Source organism: Penicillium taxi, assembly GCF_028828555.1.
Source record: "Penicillium taxi strain IBT 34144 chromosome Unknown utg000001l_segment0_segment0, whole genome shotgun sequence".
Lineage (NCBI taxonomy): Eukaryota > Fungi > Ascomycota > Eurotiomycetes > Eurotiales > Aspergillaceae > Penicillium > Penicillium taxi.
This window is the reverse complement of record NW_026643203.1, coordinates 3,398,747-3,420,981: the sequence shown is the minus strand read 5'-3', so window position 1 is coordinate 3,420,981 and position 22,235 is coordinate 3,398,747. Positions and strand designations below refer to the sequence as shown.

Genomic DNA, 22,235 nt, shown 5'->3' with positions numbered 1-22,235 from the left:
GCGGCGCTCGAGACTTGCGCGGCGGCCATTATTTCGGCCTTATATCGAATGCCACAGCGACCCCAGAAGACATTACAAGAATGAAGAGCTGGATGGGCATAGGAGAAAAGGGTACGGGCTTCAGTGGGATAAACACCGGCAGCATCAGCCTGGGTTGCATTAGCTAGGGTCGCCATAGCTTTGCTGGCATTAACTTGAGCATTGACTCCGGCATTATGAATATTGTTAAGAATGGATTTGGAGATGGATCCAAAGGTGTGGGCAGCATTCACATAACCGGTGTTGGGCAAATAATCCTGCTTGGTGATGGCGACGACGACGATGCTGTCAAACTTCTTGATAGCGTCTTCAATGATTCGCATGTTGGTTATGAGATTGCTCTGATCAGGGCCACCCATCTGGCCGGGCCCATCGGGGTTCTCGGGCAGAGTGACAGAGTTCCAAGGCCTGCGATTGCCATGGAACCATGGGTCATTAGGCAGAGCTTCAAGAGTACCATTGAATCTCGCGGGTGGAATGTAGGGGACAGTCATTTGACCAGCCCAACTCATCTTCATATGAACAGGTCGACGGACTCGCGGACGTGTACCCGCTCGAATCTCGTTATTAACCCGTTCAGTACTGAGCATGGGCTGAAGACCCTCCAATGGTATGCCCGCAGCTAATTGAATCTGAACGAGATATGCTTGAAGAGCCTCTTCTGGAGAGTACTCTTTGGTCCGTCCGACTGGATATGTCATGATAGAAATGAGAGACCAGCGCCCCTCATTAGCAAATTCGCGGTCATTTTGAAGAATTTGGGCAAGGAGGCAGTCGAATTGGTCCCAGTCCTCGGGTGGGCCTAGATTGACTTGGAGTAGATCCACATCAACCTGAACGCCACGGATGTGACAATTGAATCGAAACGGGGTTAGACCTCTCGGAAATTCTTTATCACAAGGGCGTGGACTTCGGGAATTTTGAGCCAGAACTGTTGTCTGGAGGAACCTTTGGTAGTCCTTCATGATCTTGCCATCATAATTGTGACGCAAACAACGAACTTCAAAATGATTAGGGGTCCCAAAGTGGTTTTCAATCTCAAGAATCGAGTTCAACTTGGTATCAGAGTGAGGTACGGTTCCATACTCACGCTTCATCATTTGATCGGCCTTCTTTATGAGGGTATCATAAGGCCCCATGCTTTCTGGGACTTCAACACCATGATTCCAGGACAAGGTGTTCTCGACAAAAGCTGAATAACAAGCTTCCTGGAGCTTTGTCTTCTGTTTACAATCAGGATGATGGACGTCCAAGATTGCGGAAAATCTTTCAAAACGTTGAACAAGAAGATTATGGAGAAGATGTTGGCGATGACGAAGGCGAGAAGCGGGATCGTTTAGCTTATCGGTCTCCGGGATTCCATTGGGGGAGATGGCTTGATGGCATCATACAGAATCATATCCAGATTGAAGTTCCAACGACACAGTTCAGGAAACGCCCGGGCAAACGCGTAGCGTCCAGTAACTGTGTTTAGCAAAGACCGGGTAAGCTGATTGCTCAACGCCCAGCTAATCGCTGTAGTAGGAACTGGCTCATCTATCTGAATGCTGAGTATCTGAAAAATTTTAGCCTGAGAATTCAGATGAAGCCGTGGAGGCCGAGCCTGTGTAGCTTGAATAGCTCTTACAGCCTGAGGGTTTAGAGGAAGCTGTGGAGGCCGAGCCCGTGCAGCCTGAAAAGCTCTTATAGCCTGCAATACTCGAGCATTTGGAGCCTGAGGGTTTGGAGGGTTCTGGGGATTCATCACGAATATTTGGCTGCATGTGGGAAGAGTTATGAGGTCAGAATTTCCTAAATAATATCCAGAGTACTGTTTGAACTAACCTGAGTACACCTTGTGAACCGCAGTTGCAACAAGAACTTTGGAACTGATAAAGGTCGATGTCTGTCATAAGTAAGAAGAGTGAACACAGCTTTATGATCTGATTCACTAAGCAGATACTGGGAGCTAAGAAATTGCCATACGTACAGAATCTGGAGTGTTTGAGATTGATGGCTCTGGAACAAATATTCCGGAAGTTGCGCGTGGTCCTATGAAAGCTCGAATCAATAAAATATTAGAATAGAATGGGATTGAAAGAGAGAAGCTGAAGGGAGTTTTGAAAAAGAAGAGGAAGTTGTTTGTTGCTGTGACAAGTTGTGTGTTTTGCTTACATAGAACGTGAAATGGAAGAGCGTAAACTAGGTAACTAGATATTCTGATAGCAGTCTATTTAAAACAGCCCTCGAGTTAAAGCTTTGTGAACCTCGAAAGTACCTAGTTAATACTTGTGTCTAATAGAGATCCTATACATGCCATCAAAAGCGTACTCGAGCTTCCAAGATTCTTACCTATCTCGAAACCATGGAACTACTTTGTTTCTCCACAGGGTTATATTTTACTTTTCATGAGTTATCATATTATTTTAGAATTGATCATTTTAATATATCAAAGCGTACATAGCATCCGATGGGAATGAAACCATATACAAAGGAAATAGTCCAAACAGGCATCTTAAGCATAGAGTGAAACGTCAATTGTTGAAACAACCTCACCAGCTCCGCCAGGAGGGGACCAAAAGGAATCCAAAAAGTGTGTAAACAAAATAGAATCATATGAAGGTCATGAGAATTTTCATCCTTCAGCGAGGTTTTTATGAAGCCGGGTTGAAAAGGGTCTTCGTCGTGGTCCCTGAGGACGATGAGGTCACAAAAAAGGTGTAGGGTGTTGGCACCAGAAGAGACATGTGTTGTCTGTTTGCTGCCGAGGTATATTCAAAAAAGAAGGGGAAAAAACACAAAATCAGAAACGCAAATGCATGCTATCGCATGAGACTGAAGAAGCCATCAAATAAACCTGTTGAAAGGTCACCACCAAAACTCCAAATTCGTAACATTACATGCGAGCTCAAGATAGAGCTAGAAAATACAACACATAATTGAAGAGATGAATTATTTTCGGTTAAGGAGCGTCAAGAACTCTTCCCTGGTCTTGGCACTAGACCGCATGCATCCTAGCATGCAGCTGGTAGTTGTAGTGCTGCTGACCTTCTGCACACCACGCATGACCATGCACAGGTGGGAAGACTCCATGACAACTCCAACACCCCGGGGCTTGAGGACCTCGGAGATGGCCAGAGCAACCTGCTTGGTCAGGCGCTCTTGGACCTGAAGTCGACGGGAGAACATCTCAGCGAGGCGGGCCAATTTGGAAAGTCCGAGGACGCGGCGGTCAGGGATGTAGCCGATATGCATCTACCCCACATGGTCAGTACAGTTTCAGAAGTAATGGCATGGACAAATTTACCTTTCCAGTGAAGGGGACCATGTGATGTTCACACATAGAAAAGACATCAATATCTTTCACAATGACCAACTCGTCATGGTCTTCGTGGAAAACTGCTCCGTTCACTAGGTCCCGCACATTCTCTTCGTAGCCCTTGGTAAAATAGAGCATAGCCTTGGCGTATCGTTCTGGAGTCTCACGAAGACCCTCTCGCTCTGGATCTTCTCCAACACATTCGAGAATTGTCCGCACAGCACCCGCAAGCTTCTTGACGCGCTCTTCATGTTCCTCTGGTGTCGACTCTAATCGCTGGCGTGTTCCAGGACCTGTGCAATTTTTAGAAGGCAATTCCCATGCCATAGATTTAACTGAGTCACTTACAAGGCCAACTAAGCCCGTCAAAATCAACGGGTGGGTTCATTGTGTAAGGGCTGGAAGGACGGCTAACTGTCGCCGGTGGGGTCAATGGACCACCTTCATCTCGAGGATCACGAGGAGGTGCATTCAGGGATACTCTGCCACTGTAGGGTGTCAGAAAGATAGTGTAAAGTTGTGGCAAAGTTTGCCGATAACATACCGGAGTGTCATTGCACTACTGGCGACCCCCGCTTCATGAGTAGTAGGATCATCAGCTGCAGTTGGAGCTGGAGCTGGAGCTAGAGTTGCCTCGTTCGAAGATTCAAACTCAACAGGAATACGAGGAGTAAAGGATGACTTGATTGAAGAATTGAGGCTCTCCCGTTCACGAGCGTCGCGAGTACGGGTACCAGTGCCCGAACCCGAGCCCGAACTGGAGGACAATTGTAGAGGGGAACTGCCGTTCAGCATATGGGAAGGAATGGCTGAAGGCTTAGAAGGTGGGGAGGATCCAGATCCCATGACAACGAGATGGGCGTTGATAAATTGGACAGTTGGAACAGTCAAATGGGTGCGAATAGTAGAACCTCGTTGAAATCAAATCAGTAACATCGACAATGATGACCCTACTTTTTTTTGACAAGACAATCCAAAAAGACGCTAACCTTTTTTAGATCAACAGCCCCTCATTGCATGACACCGCCTTGAGTTCTGACCAATCACTATCCAATATGGTGGGGCTCTGTCAATTCTCCACTGATTAGGTAAGAAATTTGGACAGGGTTTCGGAGTACGGAGTATCTTCTTTAAATACCTGCAGCAATTGAAGTAAAAAAAAAAAAAAGACATAATATTCCGGTTCCCCATTACAAACTATATGTTCGCCTGCACATACTAGGGAGAATAACTAATAACGGAAATAAAAAATTGACATAGCAGATCATGCCTCCAGCTCCTCCATTGGAACATCCTCCAACTCCTTGCCCACAATTGCATCAGCTACTTTCCACACTTGCAACAAATTATCCTCAGCAGCTGAGCAAAGAACCCAGGGGTCGTTGAGATTCCAGCTGAAGTCAGAGATACGGTTGGTGTGACCACCATGCATAAAGAGACTAGAATCAAGCAACGTTAGATATACCAAAAATGACAAGTCGGGATAGGATATTGGACACTTACAGTTCCGGGGGTCCGTCCTGCGCATCCTCGGGGGTCTGTTCCTCTCCAGCTCGGCTAAGGTCCCAGAACAAAATCTTGCGGTCGTAGCCTGAACTGGCCAGCACAGACTCCTCAAAGGGATGCCAGGAAATTGACTGCACTGAATCCGAGTGGCCCTCCAGTGAATGAAGCTTCGTCTTCAGATTACGCAAATCCCAAATTCCAATGGTGTTGTCTGCCGAGCCAGTGGCCAAAATAGTCTCTGCGGCCGGGTTGAATGAAATGGAGTTGATGGCATCACGATGCTGGCCCTCAGAAGAAGCAGCAGCCCGAGTAGTATCGGCTGCACGAACATCGATAATCTGGAGGGTGATGTCGTCGGACACTGAACCAATGAGAGAAGAGTGGAGAGGATGATGCTGGACATCATTAACGATCGAAGAGTGATGTGTGTAGGTGCGGGTAGGCCGAAGTGCCTTGTTGCCCTTTGTGTATGTAGTGAGGTCCCTGGATATGGGTTAGCTCTCAATGTCTTTTTTGTAGGAGCATTCCGTCATTTTACCACTTACCAAAGACGAACTGTCTTATCCTCACTACCTGTAGCAAGGTGACCGGCCTCGTGAGGGTTCCAGCTAAGCCCAAATCCCTCAGCTTCGTGGCCCAGAAGCTCCATCTGAGGGTTTACAGTTCCGGTGGGAATACTGGGGTGCTTTGAGCGATCCCAGATCATCACCCGACCATCTGTGCACATCGTCGCAATGATATTAGGGTTCTGAGGCTGATAGCGAGCCTTATTAACCTCCCCTTGGTGATCAATCTTCTGGGCGATCTCAAACTTGATCTCCACCTGAGGCTTCTTAGGACCTCCACCGTAACCACCAATCTCACTCCTCTCTTCGTCGTAGTCATCAGGATTGGGCGCATCAAGATTGGGTAGCTGAACATGCGCGATCTGAAGATAATTTTGAGCATCGCCTGCGGTATGAGTTCCGATGATAAGGCGGTGCGTGGAGTAGGGCTTGTCGGGCACTCTGAGTTAATGATATTGGTTAGCTTTAGCTCTGAGAAAACAATATAAAGAGGAGATGGATCGATCACGCACTCTTGCTTATCTGGCAGCCACTGAGTGGTGAGAGTGGGCCATTCGAGTGCTGTGCTGAGGATCATATCGTAAAGAAATGGCGCATTCTTTTTCCAAGTCTTATATTCTGTTCGGAGATAGGAATGTGAGCTATACTGATCATTTTTCCTGGCGAATAATGGTTTGGTGTATATATACCTTCATTGATGATCTTTTCGTTGCTATGCTCCTGCTCCTGTTCCTCTGTGGGAGCTTCGACAAAATCAGTTTAGGATTTCCCATGGAGAATTTCCCAAAGACTTACGGTTCTCATCTTCGTAAGACTGCATGGCAACCAAGTGGAAGTACAAATCTGAACGTCAAGGGTAGTTGTAGTTGTCAAGTGAAGTGGAAAAAAAGTGCTTCGCAATCGGCGAGATAGACGCGAAAGCCAAACGAGCGCGTTAATTGACGCTAGTCTGTATTTGGAATCACCTCCTTGGCAATGACTCGAATCGTGAATCTCAACTATTGACCACTCTAACCTTTACGCTCCTTTCCCACACTAGGGAGATTTTTCTTTCTGAATTTTTTCTTTTTGCAAGTTCAGAGTATTAGACCCCCCGCTTCGCACAACTGGAATATCCTCCCAATATCCTCTCATTTACTGAAGAGTCGAATCTCAACCTCCCACCTCCCACCACCACCGCCACTAACTTTCTTTCAATTCAAGTTCTAATTTGAAGATATTGTTTTTGTAATACCTTCATCATGGGTGTTCCAAAGTTTTTCCGTTGGCTTAGTGAACGGTACCCTTCCATCTCAGTGTTAATCGCGGAGAGTCGCATTCCCGAGTTTGACAGCCTGTATTTGGACATGAACGGTATTATCCACAACTGCACACACAGTGATAGTGACTCGCCAACCTTCCGTATGACTGAGGAGCAAATGTTCATTGCGATCTTCAACTACATCGAGCATCTATTTGGCACAATCAAGCCAAAGAAGCTCTTCTATATGGCTGTTGATGGTGTTGCCCCGCGTGCAAAGATGAACCAACAGCGAGCCCGCCGTTTCCGAACAGCCCTAGATGCCGAAGAAGCAAAGGAAGCGGCTATCTCCCAAGGGCTAGAGATGCCCAAGGATGATGCTTTCGATAGCAATTGTATCACACCAGGTACTGAATTTATGGAGAGATTGACACGACAACTGAAATATTTTGTCAACAAGAAGATCTCGGAGGACACAAACTGGCAGGGCGTGGAGATCGTGCTTTCAGGCCACGAGGTGCCCGGCGAGGGCGAGCACAAGATCATGGAATATATCCGAAGCGCCAAGGCACAGGCCGATTACCATCCTAATGTGCGCCACTGTCTTTATGGCTTAGATGCTGATTTGATCATGCTGGGTCTTCTCAGTCATGACCCACATTTCTGCCTTCTTCGTGAAGAAGTAACATTTGGTCGCCAGACAGCGAAGAAGCCTACGGAACTCGAGCATCAAAATTTCTATCTCCTACACTTAAGTCTGGTTCGGGAGTATCTTGAGCTCGAATTTCAGGAACTCAAGGTGGAAGGGACTCTTGGTTTTCCCTTCGACATGGAGCATGTGATTGATGACTTCATTCTCATGGCATTTTTTGTTGGTAATGATTTTTTGCCTAATTTGCCGAATTTGCATATCAACGAAGGTGCATTGGCGCTGATGTTCAAGCTCTACAAGGATGTACTGCCAAAAATGGGTGGCTACATCAACGAGCAGGGTGTTATCAATCTGGAACGGTTGGGTATGCTTGTCGATGCAATGAGTAGCTTTGAACATCGTTTCTTCGAGGCTGAATACTCAGATAGCCAATGGGTTAAGTCAAAGAAGAATCAAGGTGACAACTCCCTCGAACTGCAGCGGAAACCAAAGGACATGACCATCACTTCAGCTCAAAAGGAAATTCTCAAGATAGTCAAGACGTATGTCTTGAACCGGCCTAGAAAGGGATCCGAGCTCAAGCCTTTGGATTTCCCTGCCGTTATACCAGCACGCGATCGTAGCTTTGTTGAAAAGCTTGCTGATGAACTTCGGGTGCCATGGTCCACCATCGAGAATACCCATGGTGACCGATTCATGAGGCTCGAGTTGCCTCAGACACAGAATGATGACAGTGACAGTGACGATGATGGTTATGATGAAGAATCAACCTTGGCTATTCAACGTATTATTCGAAAGTACGAGAAGGCCAAACTTCAGGAAATTACCCCAGAGGAAGCACAAAAGGCAGCAGAACAGAAATACGATGCCAAATTCCTGGAATGGAGAGATAACTATTATCAATCTAAATTTGGCTGGGGACTGGATAATGAGGAGGAGTTAGCAAAGCTGGCGGAGAACTATGTGCAAGGATTGCAGTGGGTGCTGTTCTACTACTACCGCGGCATTGCCTCGTGGCCTTGGTTTTTCCAGTATCATTACGCCCCTATGATTTCTGGTACGTATTGAAACTTGATCTTTCTGTATCCTTTTTCTGACTCTGAAATAGATGTGAAAAAAGGTCTTAAGGCAAACATGGACTTCCGGCTTGGGAAACCCTTCCGCCCATTCGACCAGCTGATGGGCGTCTTGCCAGATCGGAGTAAGAAGATCGTGCCCAAGGCATATTGGGACCTGATGACTTCTCCAGATTCGTCTATTATTGACTTCTATCCTCGTGATTTTGATTTGGATATGAACGGCAAAAAGATGGCATGGGAGGCTGTGGTGAAAATTCCATTCATTGATGAGAAGCGGTTGCTAGATGCACTCAAGACGCGGGAACAGTTCCTCACACCTGGTGAACAGTCAAGGAACTCCTTCGGAACGAGTCTGAAGTTCACATATTCTACGGGTACCGATTTCATCTACCCCTCGTCTATGCCTGGCGTATTCCCTGATATTCCTCATTGCCATTGTATTGAAAACATCTTTGACCTTCCTGCCATGGAAGGTTTGGAGCCATATAACGGCCTGATGGATGGTGTACACCTGGGTGAAGCGGCTCTGGCTGGCTTCCCTAGTCTCAACACACTGCCACATCACGGCCAACTGGGATTCCATGGTGTGCAGGTCTTCCAGCAAGAAAGCCGTAACGAAAGTCAAGTCATTACGCTTCTGGACGCATCAAGCCGATCCAGTGTCGAGTTGGCAAAGAAAAAGCTTGGTCAGCGAATCCATGTTGGTTACCCGTACTTGCAGGAAGCCCTCGTTGTTCGTGTCTCAGACGAACTATTTGACTACATCCTCCCGCCGGGTGAACAGCATGTTGTGTCGATCCCACACACCCCTCAACAAATTGAACAGTTCAAGAAAAAGGCTCAAAAGATTGAAGGCACTTATAGCAAGCGACTAGGTGTGATCATTGGAGATGTCGAAGCTTTGGTCCATATCCAACCGTTGAAGGGCATGATTAAGACCGATGACGGAGCCACCATCAAGGAGTTTATGGATATACCCGGACAGGAAACTGATTACGCCGTCCAAGTGATTGTTGACGATGTTATCAATCCCGATGAGCGCTTCATTGAGCGTACAGCTTTGCCAATCGAAGAAGAGTTCCCGATAGGTTCTCGTGCATTCTTCTTGGGTGACTTTAACTATGGACGACCTGCTTATATTTCCGGCCACGCTGAAGGAAAAGTGGACGGTTTGGTCGCGTCGGTCAAAGGCCGTGAGCCTGAGTTTGGGTGGAAACGTGTCCAAGAGGCCGAGTCGCACTGCCCTTACATGCCCTCATACGCTATTGCGCGTAGTCTCCGTCTTAGCCCCTTGGTACTCTCCAAGATCACATCTTCCTTCTCCGTTGACATTGATGGCACGCGTGTGAATTTGGGCCTCAACCTGAAGTTTGAGGCTCGAAAGCAAAAGGTTCTAGGATATTCCCGCCGTGGAGCCAATGGCTGGGAATTTAGCCAGAAGACAGTGGATTTGCTCCAGCAATACATGATCAATTTCCCCGAGTTTATCGCTGGCATCCAACGCAATCCACAGAACGATCGTTACACCCCCACCGACTTTTACCCGGAGGATGTTGCTCTCTTGAAAATGAAGGAAATTCAGAAGTGGCTCAAATCCATTGACGCCAAGGGCTTTGCACGTGTTCCTCTCGACGCTGAACAGTTGGACTCCGACATTGTTCATTTGATTGAGCAAGATTCAGATGCAGTTACTCAATCCATGAAGTCAATGCAGCCAAAAAAGGTCCGTGGAGTTCCTCGCAGTGCTCTGCTTCGCCCTGCCGACGCTGAGCACCGCCTGGGCAACCAGAATTTCAAGCTTGGTGATCGGGTTGTGTACACGCAGGATTCCGGCAAAGTACCTATTGCCACCCGTGGTACTGTGATTGGTTTGACTAGAACCTCACGCACTGTTCTGCTTGATGTGGTTTTTGACAACTCATTCATGAGTGGTACGACACTTGGTGAACGTTGCTCTCCCTTCCGAGGACAGACTGTCCTTGTTTCGTCCGTGCTGAACATTTCCGATCGTCAGTTGGTCGCCGGCTCCCGCGCCGCAACAACTCAGCAACCCCAGCAGCAACCTGCGTCCTGGGCGGTTTCTGGATACGGTGCTCCCCTTGGTCCTAACGGACAAGGCCAATTAACCAATGCCCCCGCTCCTCCGCCCTTGCGAGGATCATTCCGCGGTGCTGTTTCTGGCCATCAGGGCGCTCCTCGAGGAGGAGGCCGAGGTGGCATCAAAAATGGGCAGACTACCACCCTTCCTTTCCATCCTCGTGGCAATGGAGGTCCTCCGCGTGGTCCACGTGGCCGAGGTGCTAACAACAATCGCGGAGGTCAGTTCCACCGAGGTGGTAATACCTCTGTTGGGAATGGTGATTCCAGGGAGGGACAATTCCGTCCTCAGGATTACTCCAATGTGCCTCCACCAGAAGGATTGTATGATCGACCTAGCCGAGGACGTGGCCGCGGCAATGGCTTCCGCGGTCGAGGCCGTGGTCGTGGTGCTCCTTCTGACACCAACTAATTGTTTTGCTAAAGCAATGCCTCAAATTCACTATGAATGAGGTATGGATTTCATCCCGTTAAGGGTTCAATCGTTCACTTGTTAACATGCAAGCAGGGCTAAATCCCCAAGGAGATCAAGGAGCGGACCCCAAGTCTAGCAACAAAGTTGATAGATGATGACATTTCAAGGTGAGATCTCAGTGCTTTCTTAAAGCCCAGAATTTATTCTAAATTCATGAAACTGATAGCCTTCAAAGTCCAATAGATACTTTCGCGTATGCCAAGCCACTTATCCGTTTACAAGTAATCTACATTTCGGACTGCTCTGTATCCATTGGGAGGTTTTGCCGCCAAATGTCTTCCAATATTGGATGGTTTATCATATCATAAGAGTTTTTTTCACGATATCCAGGCATGAGTGGGGATAGGTCCCATTCACCTGATGTACTTGTTTTTCTTTATGACTACTTGATACCTCTCGAGGTCTGCAAATCAGCCTCCTTTGAACCTTGGAATCGGCTAGGTAGGTGTTCTATCACAGTGCTCTATTTTTGCTAAGGTTATGTAGCCTGCAGAAAGCCCTGTAAGCTTTAATGAGTTCCCAAATTCTGTAAATCAAAATGTTTATTGAAGCTGGGAAAAGAACTTCCTCTATACCTAAGTAGGCACACACTTTTGATTGGGGACTAGCCTTTCCCTCCCTAATATACAAACGCCAGGCGCAAGATGCAAGTAGATATACAAGCAGGAGACTTTTAAGAAATTTATTCCAGGCCGATCCACTCGCCCTCATCATCATTAGCATCGGCCATCTCATCATCTCCCTCCACATCACCAGCTTCCACGGCTAATAATGTGGTGGCTGGCTTCTTCTCCGTCAGAACGGGCTTTGACAGAAGATAGTTCAGGTCGTAGAGGTTCTTCTCCGTCAGACGCTTGAGATTCTCGCGGATTTCATCCACAGCACGCTGGACGGCACGAAGCTCGGGTGCAAATGTTCCTGAGTTTTCTTTGAAGTACCGTCCATGGCAGCTGAATAATGACTCAATCCACATCAGGTTGAATTCAAGATGGGGAGTCTCGTCGGCCGCATGTGCAACAAAGCGCAGTAGGCGAGGGAGGTACACGGTAGGCACGGCGCGGACCACATGGGGGATATCGGAAGGCGGAATTGCCTCATACACAGCTCGGAGCAACTTCGATTCGTTGAGGCGGAAAGCCATGATCAGGGCTTTTAGGAATGTGTTCTCTTCGTCATTAGTACCAGTTTTGTGCGCTTGCTTCGCGGCATCGAGTGTAGCAAGGATAGTGGACGGGGTAATTGTGATGTCCAGATCGAAGGGATCAAAGACAAATTCAGTGTCCAGGCTGTAGATGAGAAGGCCCTCGGTAGACGCAGCGCAGAATGCCCGCCCTGTGGGAGCGAAGTCAACCGACATCACTCGGACTTCGGGTCGAGTAGTACGTACACCAGCATCGCCACGCTTAGCACCAGGTAGGTTGCGGTCGATACGATCTTCCTTATCAGATGCCTCGCCAGTTTCATCGATGAGGGCACGAGGGCCAGCCTCGGTGAGATCACGGCTGTTCAGGAATTCCTGGGTACCATCCAGAGAAAGGTTCATGGAGACGGTGTATTTCTTGATCAATGATCCCGTAGTCACGTCATACAAACAGATGTATTTGCTGTTTCCTCCAGCCAAAATACAGCTGCCATCGGCACTGTAGGTGATACGGTTAAAAGACTTGGTTCCGGCAGCGTTTGCTGCGGTACGACGATCGGATATTTTCCGACCTCCTGATACATCGCGGCGTCCGTCCACGCCTCCTTGCTGGACAGCATCGGAGACCAACCAGAATGAAAGCTGGCCATCAAGAGTAGAGGCCGCAACTTGCTCGCCATCGGGACGGAACGCGACACTCAACACGTCTGACATGAGCTGGAGCGGTTCGCTAGTCTGAGTTCGCCCGAAAATGCTCCAGATCCGCACTGTGCGATCCCAGCTGCCGCTGACAAGATGGTTACCATCGGCAGCAAAGGAAAGGCTAGAAACGGGACCTTCGTGACCAGATAGCTGGTCTAGCAATTGGCCAGTCTGCACGGACCAGACATGGATATCAAAGGAGTCTGGAGAACCGGCGCAAACAACCTCACCGCTGGGATCCACAGCCAGCGAGGAAAATGAGAGTCGAGATGGCGCAGTGAATGTTCGGAAATTACGGTAGCGAATCAAATCCCAGGCACGGATCGAACCATCCAAGGAAGCTGTGAAGAGAACGCTTCCCTTTTTAGCGAACTGACATGCGGTTACTCCGCTAGTGTGTTCAGTGAAGGTCACAACACAAAATCCCGACTTCACGTCCCAAACTTTGACTTTACCATCGTCGGCAGTTGTGACAATTTTCTGGCCGTCGGGGGAGTAAACCAACGAGTTCATGGAATCCAGATGGCCTTGCTGCTTCAAGATGTAGGATTCGGACTGCCATTCCCACACCAACAGCTGGCCATGCTTGGACGATCCGAAAGCTAGCCATTCACCAGTTTTATTGATTGTCACGACGTCAATATTGCTCTGAGAGACACTAGTGGATATTACGATCAGTAAGTAGCCCGAATAAAAGTCAACAATATACATACCTCAAAAGATTGATCGTGTTGAACTCCGGCAAGTCATACAGTCCGAAAAGACCGTTTGAGAAGCCGACGACTAGTAAACTAGTCGGTGCGTGGAAGGCAGCACAATTAACTTTGGCGTCGTTTTGCATAAAGAAATCCTTTCTCACAATTCTCCACTGAGCTTCTGCGATTTCTTCTTCTGTCTCTGGGTCCATCTTTGCAGCGAATTCCCAGCGGAATAGGGCTCCATCTTGGCTGACGGTATATATCTAGTTTTTTTTAAAAAAAAAAAAGAAATTAGAAACCAGGGCTTAATTAGAAGTTCCAGCGAAATACTTACCGCTTCTTGCTTAGCATCGAAGTATGCGGCAACGACACCCTGTCTATGGCCTGCCAAAGTGGTTGGTTCGAACCCATCCTCCGGGTCCAAACTCCATACTCGCGCAGTCAAATCCCGCGAAGCAGTGAGCATGAAACGCGAATCGCTCGACCATTCAATATTCCGAACAACATCAAAGTGGGCAGCAAGATCACGGTGAAGCACGAAGGGGGCGAACTCAATTTCGCCATTGGTTTCGGTGCCAGGCGTTGAGGGTGTCTGCCAGATTTGCAGACGCCTACCCACACCTACAGCAAAATGCCGACCAGAGGGCGAGAACTTCAACGCTGTAACGCGCGACTTGAAAGAGAAGTGATGAATAGCAATGCGCCGGTGGAAATTGGTTAGAATTGCTCGGCCAGTCTCGTCTACTGTCAGCAGTAAGTTGCCTTTAGGTGATAGATCGAGGTGATCGATATTTGTGCGATGCGAGAAGGGAAGAGTATAGGAAGTGTTGCTATAAAGGTATAAAAATCAGTTCTTGAGTTCTCAGATACTCAAAGTATACGACTGCAAGACATACTGTACAAGATCGAAGACTGTCACTCGATTGCCCACCGGCGAGAGCAAACAGGTGCCATCGGGAGTAAAGAGCAGGTTGCCCTTGCGGTAGACCGTTCCCAAAAGGTTAGAGAACTAGATGAAGCATGTCAGTGAAATTCATATAACAGCAAAAATCATACATACCTTAAAGTCGGTCTTCATGTTTCCCACTGCGACAGCTCAATGCGCTCCGTCAAAAATTCCTCTTGATCGTCAAATCAATTCAGCGATAAGACTCCCGGATCATCATTGGTCCTATTCCGGGCCTAAATAGGGCTAGCTCATTGCACTAACCCCTGATAGGCAAGGCCAGCTATACTCCAGAAACGAGATTCAGGGGGAGTAGCAACATTCAAGTGTATCGCCTTCCCCTTTCCGTATCCCCCAAAGGCACCACCACTTAATCTTCTTCTTTTGCCTGTCCGCCTTTCACAGGGTATCCACGTCACTTTCTTCTTCCCTCGTTTTCACCCCCTAATTCAATCATGTCGACCACAGAGACCGCCTCGCCTATTGGCATTGCCAATGTAAGTCCCTTGAGTCGTTAAAGGCATCGGATTGCATGATCACTAATTCACGGGTTTTCTTTTTCAGCTCCCCAACCAGCGGTGTGTTTATCCAGAGAAACCGGTCAGAATTGCTAGCAAGGGGAAGATTCTAATGATTGCCTAGACACAAGATTGTCGCGAAGCGGGGTGCGGCTTTCACAATTATGGTGTGTTTGAAGATTTCAATGCCTCGGCGTGGTTCTCGTCACTAATCATGATGATTTCAGGTCGCTGGAGAGTCTGGTTTGGGAAAGACTACCTTCATCAACACCCTGTTTTCTACCACCATTAAAAACTACGCCGACCACAAACGCCGTCACCAGAAGCAGGTTGACCGCACTGTTGAGATTGAGATTACCAAGGCTGAGCTAGAGGAGAAGTTCTTCAAAGGTCAGATCGGCAATTTCCGTTGGCATTGTCTTAGTGCTGATCGTTGCCCTTGTTTATTTTAGTTCGCCTGACCGTTATTGATACCCCCGGCTTCGGCGACTACGTCAACAACCGTGACTCATGGCAGCCAATCATCGAGTTTTTGGACGACCAGCACGAGTCCTACATGCTCCAGGAGCAGCAGCCCCGCCGTTCCGACAAGATTGATATGCGTGTCCACGCTTGCTTGTACTTCATCCGCCCCACCGGACACACCCTGAAGCCTCTCGACATTGAGGTCATGAAACGCCTGAGCTCCCGTGTTAACTTGATTCCCGTCGTTGCCAAGGCTGACACTTTGAGCCACGCTGATTTGGCCCGCTACAAGGAGCGAGTGAGTTTATGAAATGGGCGGTTTTGGCAACAATTGGAACGCCCTAGCTAACAGGATTATTAGATTCGCGCTGTTATCGAGGCCCAGGGCATCAAGATTTACACCCCTCCCGTCGAGGAGGATGACGAGCACGCCGCTACCCACGCCCGTAGCTTGATGGCTGCTATGCCTTTCGCCGTTATTGGTTCCGAGAAGGATGTCAAGACTAACGACGACCGTATTGTGAAGGGCCGCCAGTACGCCTGGGGTGTTGCCGAGGTGGAGAACGAGGACCACTGCGACTTCAAGAAGCTCCGTTCGATCCTGATCCGTACCCACATGCTCGACCTTATCCACACCACCGAGGAGGCCCACTACGAGGCTTACCGTGCTCAGCAAATGGAAACCCGCAAATTTGGCGAGGCCCGTCCTCGCAAGCTCGACAACCCCAAGTTCAAGGAGGAGGAGGAGAACCTGCGCAAGCGCTTCACCGAACAAGTCAAGGTCGAGGAGCAACGCTTCCGCCAGTGGGAACAGAAGCTCATTTCGGAGCGCGACCGGCTCAACAAAGATCTCGAGGCCACCCATGCTGCGTATGCTTTGACGGATATGTCTGTTTTAATAATCATTGCTAACCTCATTCTAGGATCAAATCGCTCGAGGGAGAGATCGAGGGTCTGCAGTCCGGCACTCGCAGCCACGGCCGTCGCTAAGTTGGCCGGGTTTGTTTTTTTCAAAACTGGAGCAGTTGAACCAGCTCCTTCGTTGTTTTCCTTATTTCAAGTTTCTTACGGTTCCTGCGGGTCGAAGGGTGTGCACCTTCACATTGACTGGCTGGTTTATTTTTGTACTGTTATATCCCTTTTACCATTTGGTAGCTAGCGATGGTGTCTCTACATCCTTGATAATAACTCTCTCCTTCACTCTGTAGCACGGAAAATACAGAGTTAATTGATTTTTGATATCAGTGGTCTTACGTAGATAGTGATATGATATCATGTTTGTAATACCTAGTTAGATCGATTAATCTATGACCTTGAACTACATTCACATCCACATCCATACTAAACGGGTCAATATATATTACGTGACCTATACAATAATGTAGCTATCTAGAAGATAAAGACCTCAGGAGTTAGTTGGTTTTTGATAATTATATTAGCTTTAAATATCTACTGATTTATACTTGTACCCACCGCATTCATCTGGATTGGATCAACGCTTGTTGATATGATGTAGTTATCTTGAAGACCGTTCTTAAGTGTGGAGTAGGCTGGTCTCCACACTCAAAATATAGCTTTGGTCCGAGCACCTCCCACGTCAATTGATTCCTAATCTTTTAATACTGCCCACCCAACAAATCTACAACATTCAAAACCCCACATGTGAATCAACCAGTTGACCTTGGAAGCTTCCCGAGGTCACGTCGGCCATGCCTCCAAACCAATTCCCAACCAAACATCTGCACACGATAAAAACACACAAAGGTAGATCAGGATGGTTTCGAGAATTGCACTGGTGTTAACCTTCAGAACTTGCCAGGCCCCATCAATGCGGTGACCTTCTCCAGTTCCCCAGGCACATACGTGCTCACAGGATCATCAGATCGGGCTATTCATCTTTCGCGCGCTATCCCAAATGATGCAGAAAAATATCCCACGGCTATCGAAACCACCACCCCGATCCAACGGTACGAGGCGCATGGATACTCCGTCCTCGACTTGGCTGTAGCCGCAGACAATGCGCGATTCACCAGCGTGGGAGGTGACAGATCAGTACTTCTTTGGGACGTTGAGCAAGGCATAACGACCAGGCGCTGGACCGGACATACTAGCAGAATTGAGGCTGTTCAATTCGCAGGCGAGGGCGATTCCGTAGTGGTCTCGGGTATGACTTTAGAAAGCCACCATTCGGAGGAGATTTACTGACCCTTCACGTATCCTTACAGGTGGTGCAGATACCAACATTAATCTATGGGATACTCGCTCCCAATCCTACAAGCCTATCCAAACACTCTCCGATGCAACCGATACTGTCTCATGCCTACATGTCCACATGCCAACATACTCCATCGCTAGTGGGAGCTATGATGGCCATTTGCGACTCTATGATGTCCGTATGGGTACTATGACGGCCGACGTTCTGGCTCATCCAGTGACAAGCGTTCGTTGCTCGGAAGATGGCAATTCGCTGCTCGCTTCTACGCAAGACAGCCACATTCGAATGATAGATCGCAAAGATGGGAAACTGCTCGCAGCCTTCGGACCGAGCCAAGACAAAGAGCAATCCTCGACAATGCACGAGCCCAATCCTTATGTCTACAAGAACACCGAGCTGCGGATCCGGTCCGTCTTTGCTCAAGCTGGTTCGATTGTTCTGAGTGGAGGCGAAGCTACCAAAGGTGATCGTCTCGGTGCTGCTGTCTTTGCTTGGGATATCCTGAGTGGAAACCTTGTGAGCACGATACCAATGGGTGAAAACGTTCAGGTCGTGAGCTGTGTGGCTTGGAATCAGACAGGCAGCTGGGCGGGTGGATGTTCAGATGGTACGCTCTTCCCATTAGTGAAAAGAGAAAAGTTTCTTGCTAACATGCTGTATAGGTACCGTCCGGGTCTTTGGTTAAACAGTTCAACGGTTAATAGTGGAAATATATCACTTTAATATCACCCCAGAGTTTTTAAAGTCACCTGGGTTTTTCGAATGATTCGCCAGCCTATTCTTATGGCCTATATCATATGCACATACACCCCCTGCTTAGGTGGGTGGCGCCTTTTGGAGATTGTTCTACACAGGCATATCTTCAGCCTCGAAATCTCACTCCAGCGTTGCATGCATTCTAGCTCAAGGTTGAACTAGATTATAACATCGCTCTTTTAGCCAAAAAGTGACCAGCCCATCAAAATCTGACCTAGGTAGTCAGTACCTGGGTATCCACCTTGTTAACTGAGTGAATTGAAGTAGTTCTGATAGCTATCTCCCATAATCGACCGGGAATAGGTAATTACATGCAGCCAACTATGGAACGTTGGGAAAGCAAGCTATGGGTACCCTGCTGCTGCCCTGTTACCGGATACAGTGCTCTCAAGTTCACCCAGTCCTCGTCCAAATTTCACCCCACTCATTATCTCCCGATAATATCCCACAATTGAGTCATTTCTAGAAACGGGGCAATGAAGCTGGCTCCACGGCCCATCTTCTGGAAAGCGATACGGTAAAATCCGAAAAAATGGGCCCGCTTGCCCACGCCCGGCTCTTTATTCTGTGCTTAAAAATCGTCTCAATTAAAAGAGTCTTTTGCCCGACGACAAATCACGTTAGCGCGGGCTGCATATCGCCTTGGTTCACGCGTTCATGCAGTGGATTGTCGATTGTCGATGTGACTCTACTTGATACTATCGGTGTACAGAGTACGAAGTACCCCCGTGGGCCCCACCAGTGATACAGATAGGACGAACGTTCTTCGAACAAGAAGTACGGTAACGACTCGGTATCAGTCAAGTCTGACAGCAATATGAGTTGTGGCAGGCCACGGAACTCTAGATATTATCATGAGAGCTTTGGATTGAGATGAAGATGCACCAGATAGTCTATAAATGACCAACAGCCGAATTTTATATCCCCATTTGGCTCTACTCTGCAATAATCAATTCCCGAAACAATGCTTATTTTGTTAAACTGAATTCGTAAGTTCTTCAAATGTTCAGGCATAATGCATTGTCTGGAGCCACATGGGCATTACGGCCCAATTTAGCGCCTCAATCGATGAACGTTTTGCGGTACCCAGGTGGAGCATCTACCGTCGTTTTTTCTCATTGGCTCTCTAGCAGATTGTGTTGGTCGACGTTCAAATGATTCCACTTGGACAAGTTCTAATCGAGTGGCCTTGTCACACGATGCCTACCTGATATCCCTTCATGTTGTGAACAGTGACTCCCGAGGTCGTTACTCCACCTGGGCACGTTTACAGTGCCCCTAGATACTGTACATCTACATCATGTAATAAAAGCCAAATACCCTACCAACCGACAACGTATATTTCAAGGCTCCATAGATGCTATTCATTGATGAGTGCCATACGCTAGCAACAAAGACATAATCTTAGAATGAGGCATGCAACCTTGAAAGGCATATCTCATACAGACATAATCCTTATCAAATGCAAAAAGGTGTAGGAAGAAAAACAAAACTTTTTGAGCCCCTTCCTCGCGAGGAGGCGAGGGGAGAAAATGGACGTATAATGAATGTACCGAGGCAAGGAAAGAAAAAAAATGTATTCAAACATTGTGATCGGTATCTTCAACAGCAGGGGAATCCTGCCTTTTTTCCGCTTCGAGGGCATCAATGGCCCGCTGGAGCTCGTCCTCTCCAACGATAATCGTACCAGCGCGGGCTGTACTCAAGAAGCTGATTTCAACGGCATCGGCTGATGGATCTACCTCAGGTTTAAGGTGATGAGTAGCCGGGGGTTTGTGAACGGAGGATCTCCTTCTTTTCTCGAAGCCGCGAGCTAAGCGTGTACCGACAGTATCAAAAAGCGCAGGGACAGAATTGATGACGCTACTCATGACCTTACTTTCGGGGACATCGTTACTTGGTCGTGAATGGTTATCAGTTGCTTCGGCGAGCCGGCCTGCCACGCCGCAGACGATGCCTGATGCTTCCAAGGGGAGTTCGCGTAGATCTAGTATAATCGGGATCAAATGATCTTCTTTCGAGCCGAGAAGAAGTCCTGAGCCATCTTCGAAATCCTCGCCTGGACGGGCAAAACGGGGAAGCAGCCGTTTCTCTAGGAGTAGTGATGCAGCTGGGTCTAGGTCTGCCAGGGTCAGGGAGAGGAAGCGCGGATTGTCAACTAGGAGAATAGTGGCTAATGCTTCACGTAGGATGGACATTGAGCTTTGTTGGCAGTTGTAAGGGTGGTGTGCAGCGCACTGCACTAGGTGGATTGTGTCATCTACGATAGGGAAGATCTGGCGATTGCGCAAATTGGCGAAAGTCCGAGTTTGGAGTTCTGACACTGTTGAGGGTGGTGGCGTAAGAGGGGGGATGAGATCGCTCAGTGGTTTCTCTGTACGTGGTGAAAGAGGGCTAGTTGGGTTGACAAAGGCCGTTGTGGCATTCTGGAACTGGAAACCGCGGTTTTCTAGAGCTGATACCACACTAGCTTTGCTGCGGAGAGGGACAAGGATGTAGTCGGAGAAGTAGGTAGAAATGAAAAAGATGGAGCTGACGGCATATTAGTATAAAAGTCTTCGGTACCTCGGGTCAAAGACTCAGGAATGTGACACATACATCCCCGCCATTGCTAGTGGACTAGTTAGCTCCAGGACACGTTTGCCAGCCTCTAATCCTTCCCCCAGAACCTGCATGGCGATGTAGTCATTCGCGCTTACAACTATCTCAAATGGTAGCTGAGCATTCAACTGATTGATCTCATGGATTGCAGGAACGAAGTGCTTTTCGACAAGGCGTCTGGGACATATGACTGAGACCTCGACTGGAGTGATAGAAATGTTAAGGAATGCAGGCTGCTGATAAGATCCTGAATATTCGTCCACCTTAGAACCGTCATCTTTCATATCTTCGGCCTCATTCTCTCGATGTGAGGTCTCGTCGTAGATCAGGCCCAGAACCGATTTGAAGAAAAAGGGGTATAGTTCTAGAGGAATATGCACCAGCGCCAACCTCTCTTCCTGTCATATCGTCAGCACTTGACGTCCGAGCACTTGTATATATCGAGCAGTGGACAAGCCATGTAGACAAGATAGCTACCTAGGTAGAATGGTGCACAAAAGCCACATTTGACTTACCACAAAGTTGACCTGAGCATTGATCAAAGTCAAAGACTGATCCATTGTCGAACTGGAGCTTTCCCCAGATTTGAAGCCTTCCAGCTTATCAGAAGAGGGTGGTTTGATGTGGTGAAAAGTGAATTAAGGTGCTTAATTTTGATTTCGAACAAGGATTTACCTAGGTTGTTGCTGATAAAATTACGCCATTGCGATGAGGATGTTAAGAGTAGACATGTATTGCGTCAGAGTGGGAAAGAGAAGAGAATCTGGAGAGTCTAGAATCTCAAGGGGGGGGAAGTTTCGATTATAATGGAAGTATAAAAAAAGGACTCAAGGACTCTGTCTCTTCCACGTCCTGACCAAATCTCTTCACCTATTTTTTTTAAAAAAATCTACTTTTTCCCTTTTCCCTCTTCCCCACTGTCTTTCCGTATTACCGTCTTATCGCGGTTAGGGCGCCCGCTTCCGAATCCCCAATACGTACTTTGGCTCGAAAACAGTTGAAATGTTATGCATTTGTACCTGAACAGTGTGGGGAGTCAGAGAGGGGAACCCTACCTGTTCAAGCCGATGCTAGTACTCTCTGAGAGTATGAAGCATCCAATAAGCTGTTTTCAATCTCACTGCATGTTCTATGATCGACCGGAATATACTAACCGGCAATAAAGAAAATATACCTAATTATATCGGTATATCGGAATGTCCTATCTTTCTACTTCAATACTTCCGACACAAGCCGAGGGC

The 22,235-nt window shown here is 47.9% G+C and overlaps 7 protein-coding genes across 7 annotated transcripts; 3 read left to right on the top strand and 4 right to left on the bottom strand.

Moving 5' to 3' along the window:
- Window positions 1-215: 215 nt before the first annotated feature.
- Window positions 216-665, top strand: N7495_001228 (uncharacterized protein; the record flags this gene model as incomplete). The annotated part of the gene is made up of 1 exon (XM_057203898.1): window positions 216-665. The coding sequence occupies one exon, from the start codon at window positions 216-218 to the stop codon at window positions 663-665; it is 450 nt and encodes a 149-aa protein (XP_057067971.1).
- Window positions 666-2,970: 2,305 nt separating this feature from the next.
- Window positions 2,971-4,183, bottom strand: N7495_001227 (GTP cyclohydrolase I; the record flags this gene model as incomplete). Its single annotated transcript, XM_057203897.1, is given in 4 exon segments — window positions 2,971-3,273; window positions 3,326-3,630; window positions 3,686-3,896; window positions 3,908-4,183. 4 exon segments carry the CDS (start codon window positions 4,181-4,183, stop codon window positions 2,971-2,973), a joined length of 1,095 nt encoding a protein of 364 aa, XP_057067970.1.
- Window positions 4,184-4,601: 418 nt separating this feature from the next.
- On the bottom strand, window positions 4,602-6,229 carry N7495_001226 (WD repeat RBAP46/RBAP48/MSI1 family protein; the record flags this gene model as incomplete). The annotated part of the gene is made up of 6 exons (XM_057203896.1): window positions 4,602-4,776; window positions 4,841-5,326; window positions 5,389-5,850; window positions 5,922-6,027; window positions 6,099-6,152; window positions 6,205-6,229. The coding sequence occupies 6 exons, from the start codon at window positions 6,227-6,229 to the stop codon at window positions 4,602-4,604; spliced, it is 1,308 nt and encodes a 435-aa protein (XP_057067969.1).
- Window positions 6,230-6,650: 421 nt separating this feature from the next.
- Window positions 6,651-10,889, top strand: N7495_001225 (chromatin-binding exonuclease XRN1; the record flags this gene model as incomplete). Its single annotated transcript, XM_057203895.1, has 2 exons — window positions 6,651-8,358; window positions 8,410-10,889. The coding sequence occupies 2 exons, from the start codon at window positions 6,651-6,653 to the stop codon at window positions 10,887-10,889; spliced, it is 4,188 nt and encodes a 1,395-aa protein (XP_057067968.1).
- A 745-nt stretch (window positions 10,890-11,634) lies between these two features.
- N7495_001224 (snoRNA-binding rRNA-processing protein PWP2) lies at window positions 11,635-14,571 on the bottom strand (the record flags this gene model as incomplete). Its single annotated transcript, XM_057203894.1, has 5 exons — window positions 11,635-13,453; window positions 13,509-13,756; window positions 13,828-14,323; window positions 14,390-14,502; window positions 14,554-14,571. The coding sequence occupies 5 exons, from the start codon at window positions 14,569-14,571 to the stop codon at window positions 11,635-11,637; spliced, it is 2,694 nt and encodes an 897-aa protein (XP_057067967.1).
- A 323-nt stretch (window positions 14,572-14,894) lies between these two features.
- Window positions 14,895-18,322, top strand: aspC (septin CDC12; the record flags this gene model as incomplete). Its single annotated transcript, XM_057203893.1, has 10 exons — window positions 14,895-14,936; window positions 15,004-15,017; window positions 15,082-15,124; window positions 15,185-15,347; window positions 15,410-15,720; window positions 15,784-16,292; window positions 16,346-16,374; window positions 17,191-17,586; window positions 17,648-18,244; window positions 18,300-18,322. 10 exons carry the CDS (start codon window positions 14,895-14,897, stop codon window positions 18,320-18,322), a joined length of 2,127 nt encoding a protein of 708 aa, XP_057067966.1.
- A 1,651-nt stretch (window positions 18,323-19,973) lies between these two features.
- On the bottom strand, window positions 19,974-21,554 carry N7495_001222 (ACT domain-containing protein; the record flags this gene model as incomplete). The annotated part of the gene is made up of 3 exons (XM_057203892.1): window positions 19,974-20,925; window positions 20,992-21,392; window positions 21,510-21,554. The coding sequence occupies 3 exons, from the start codon at window positions 21,552-21,554 to the stop codon at window positions 19,974-19,976; spliced, it is 1,398 nt and encodes a 465-aa protein (XP_057067965.1).
- Window positions 21,555-22,235: the final 681 nt, after the last annotated feature.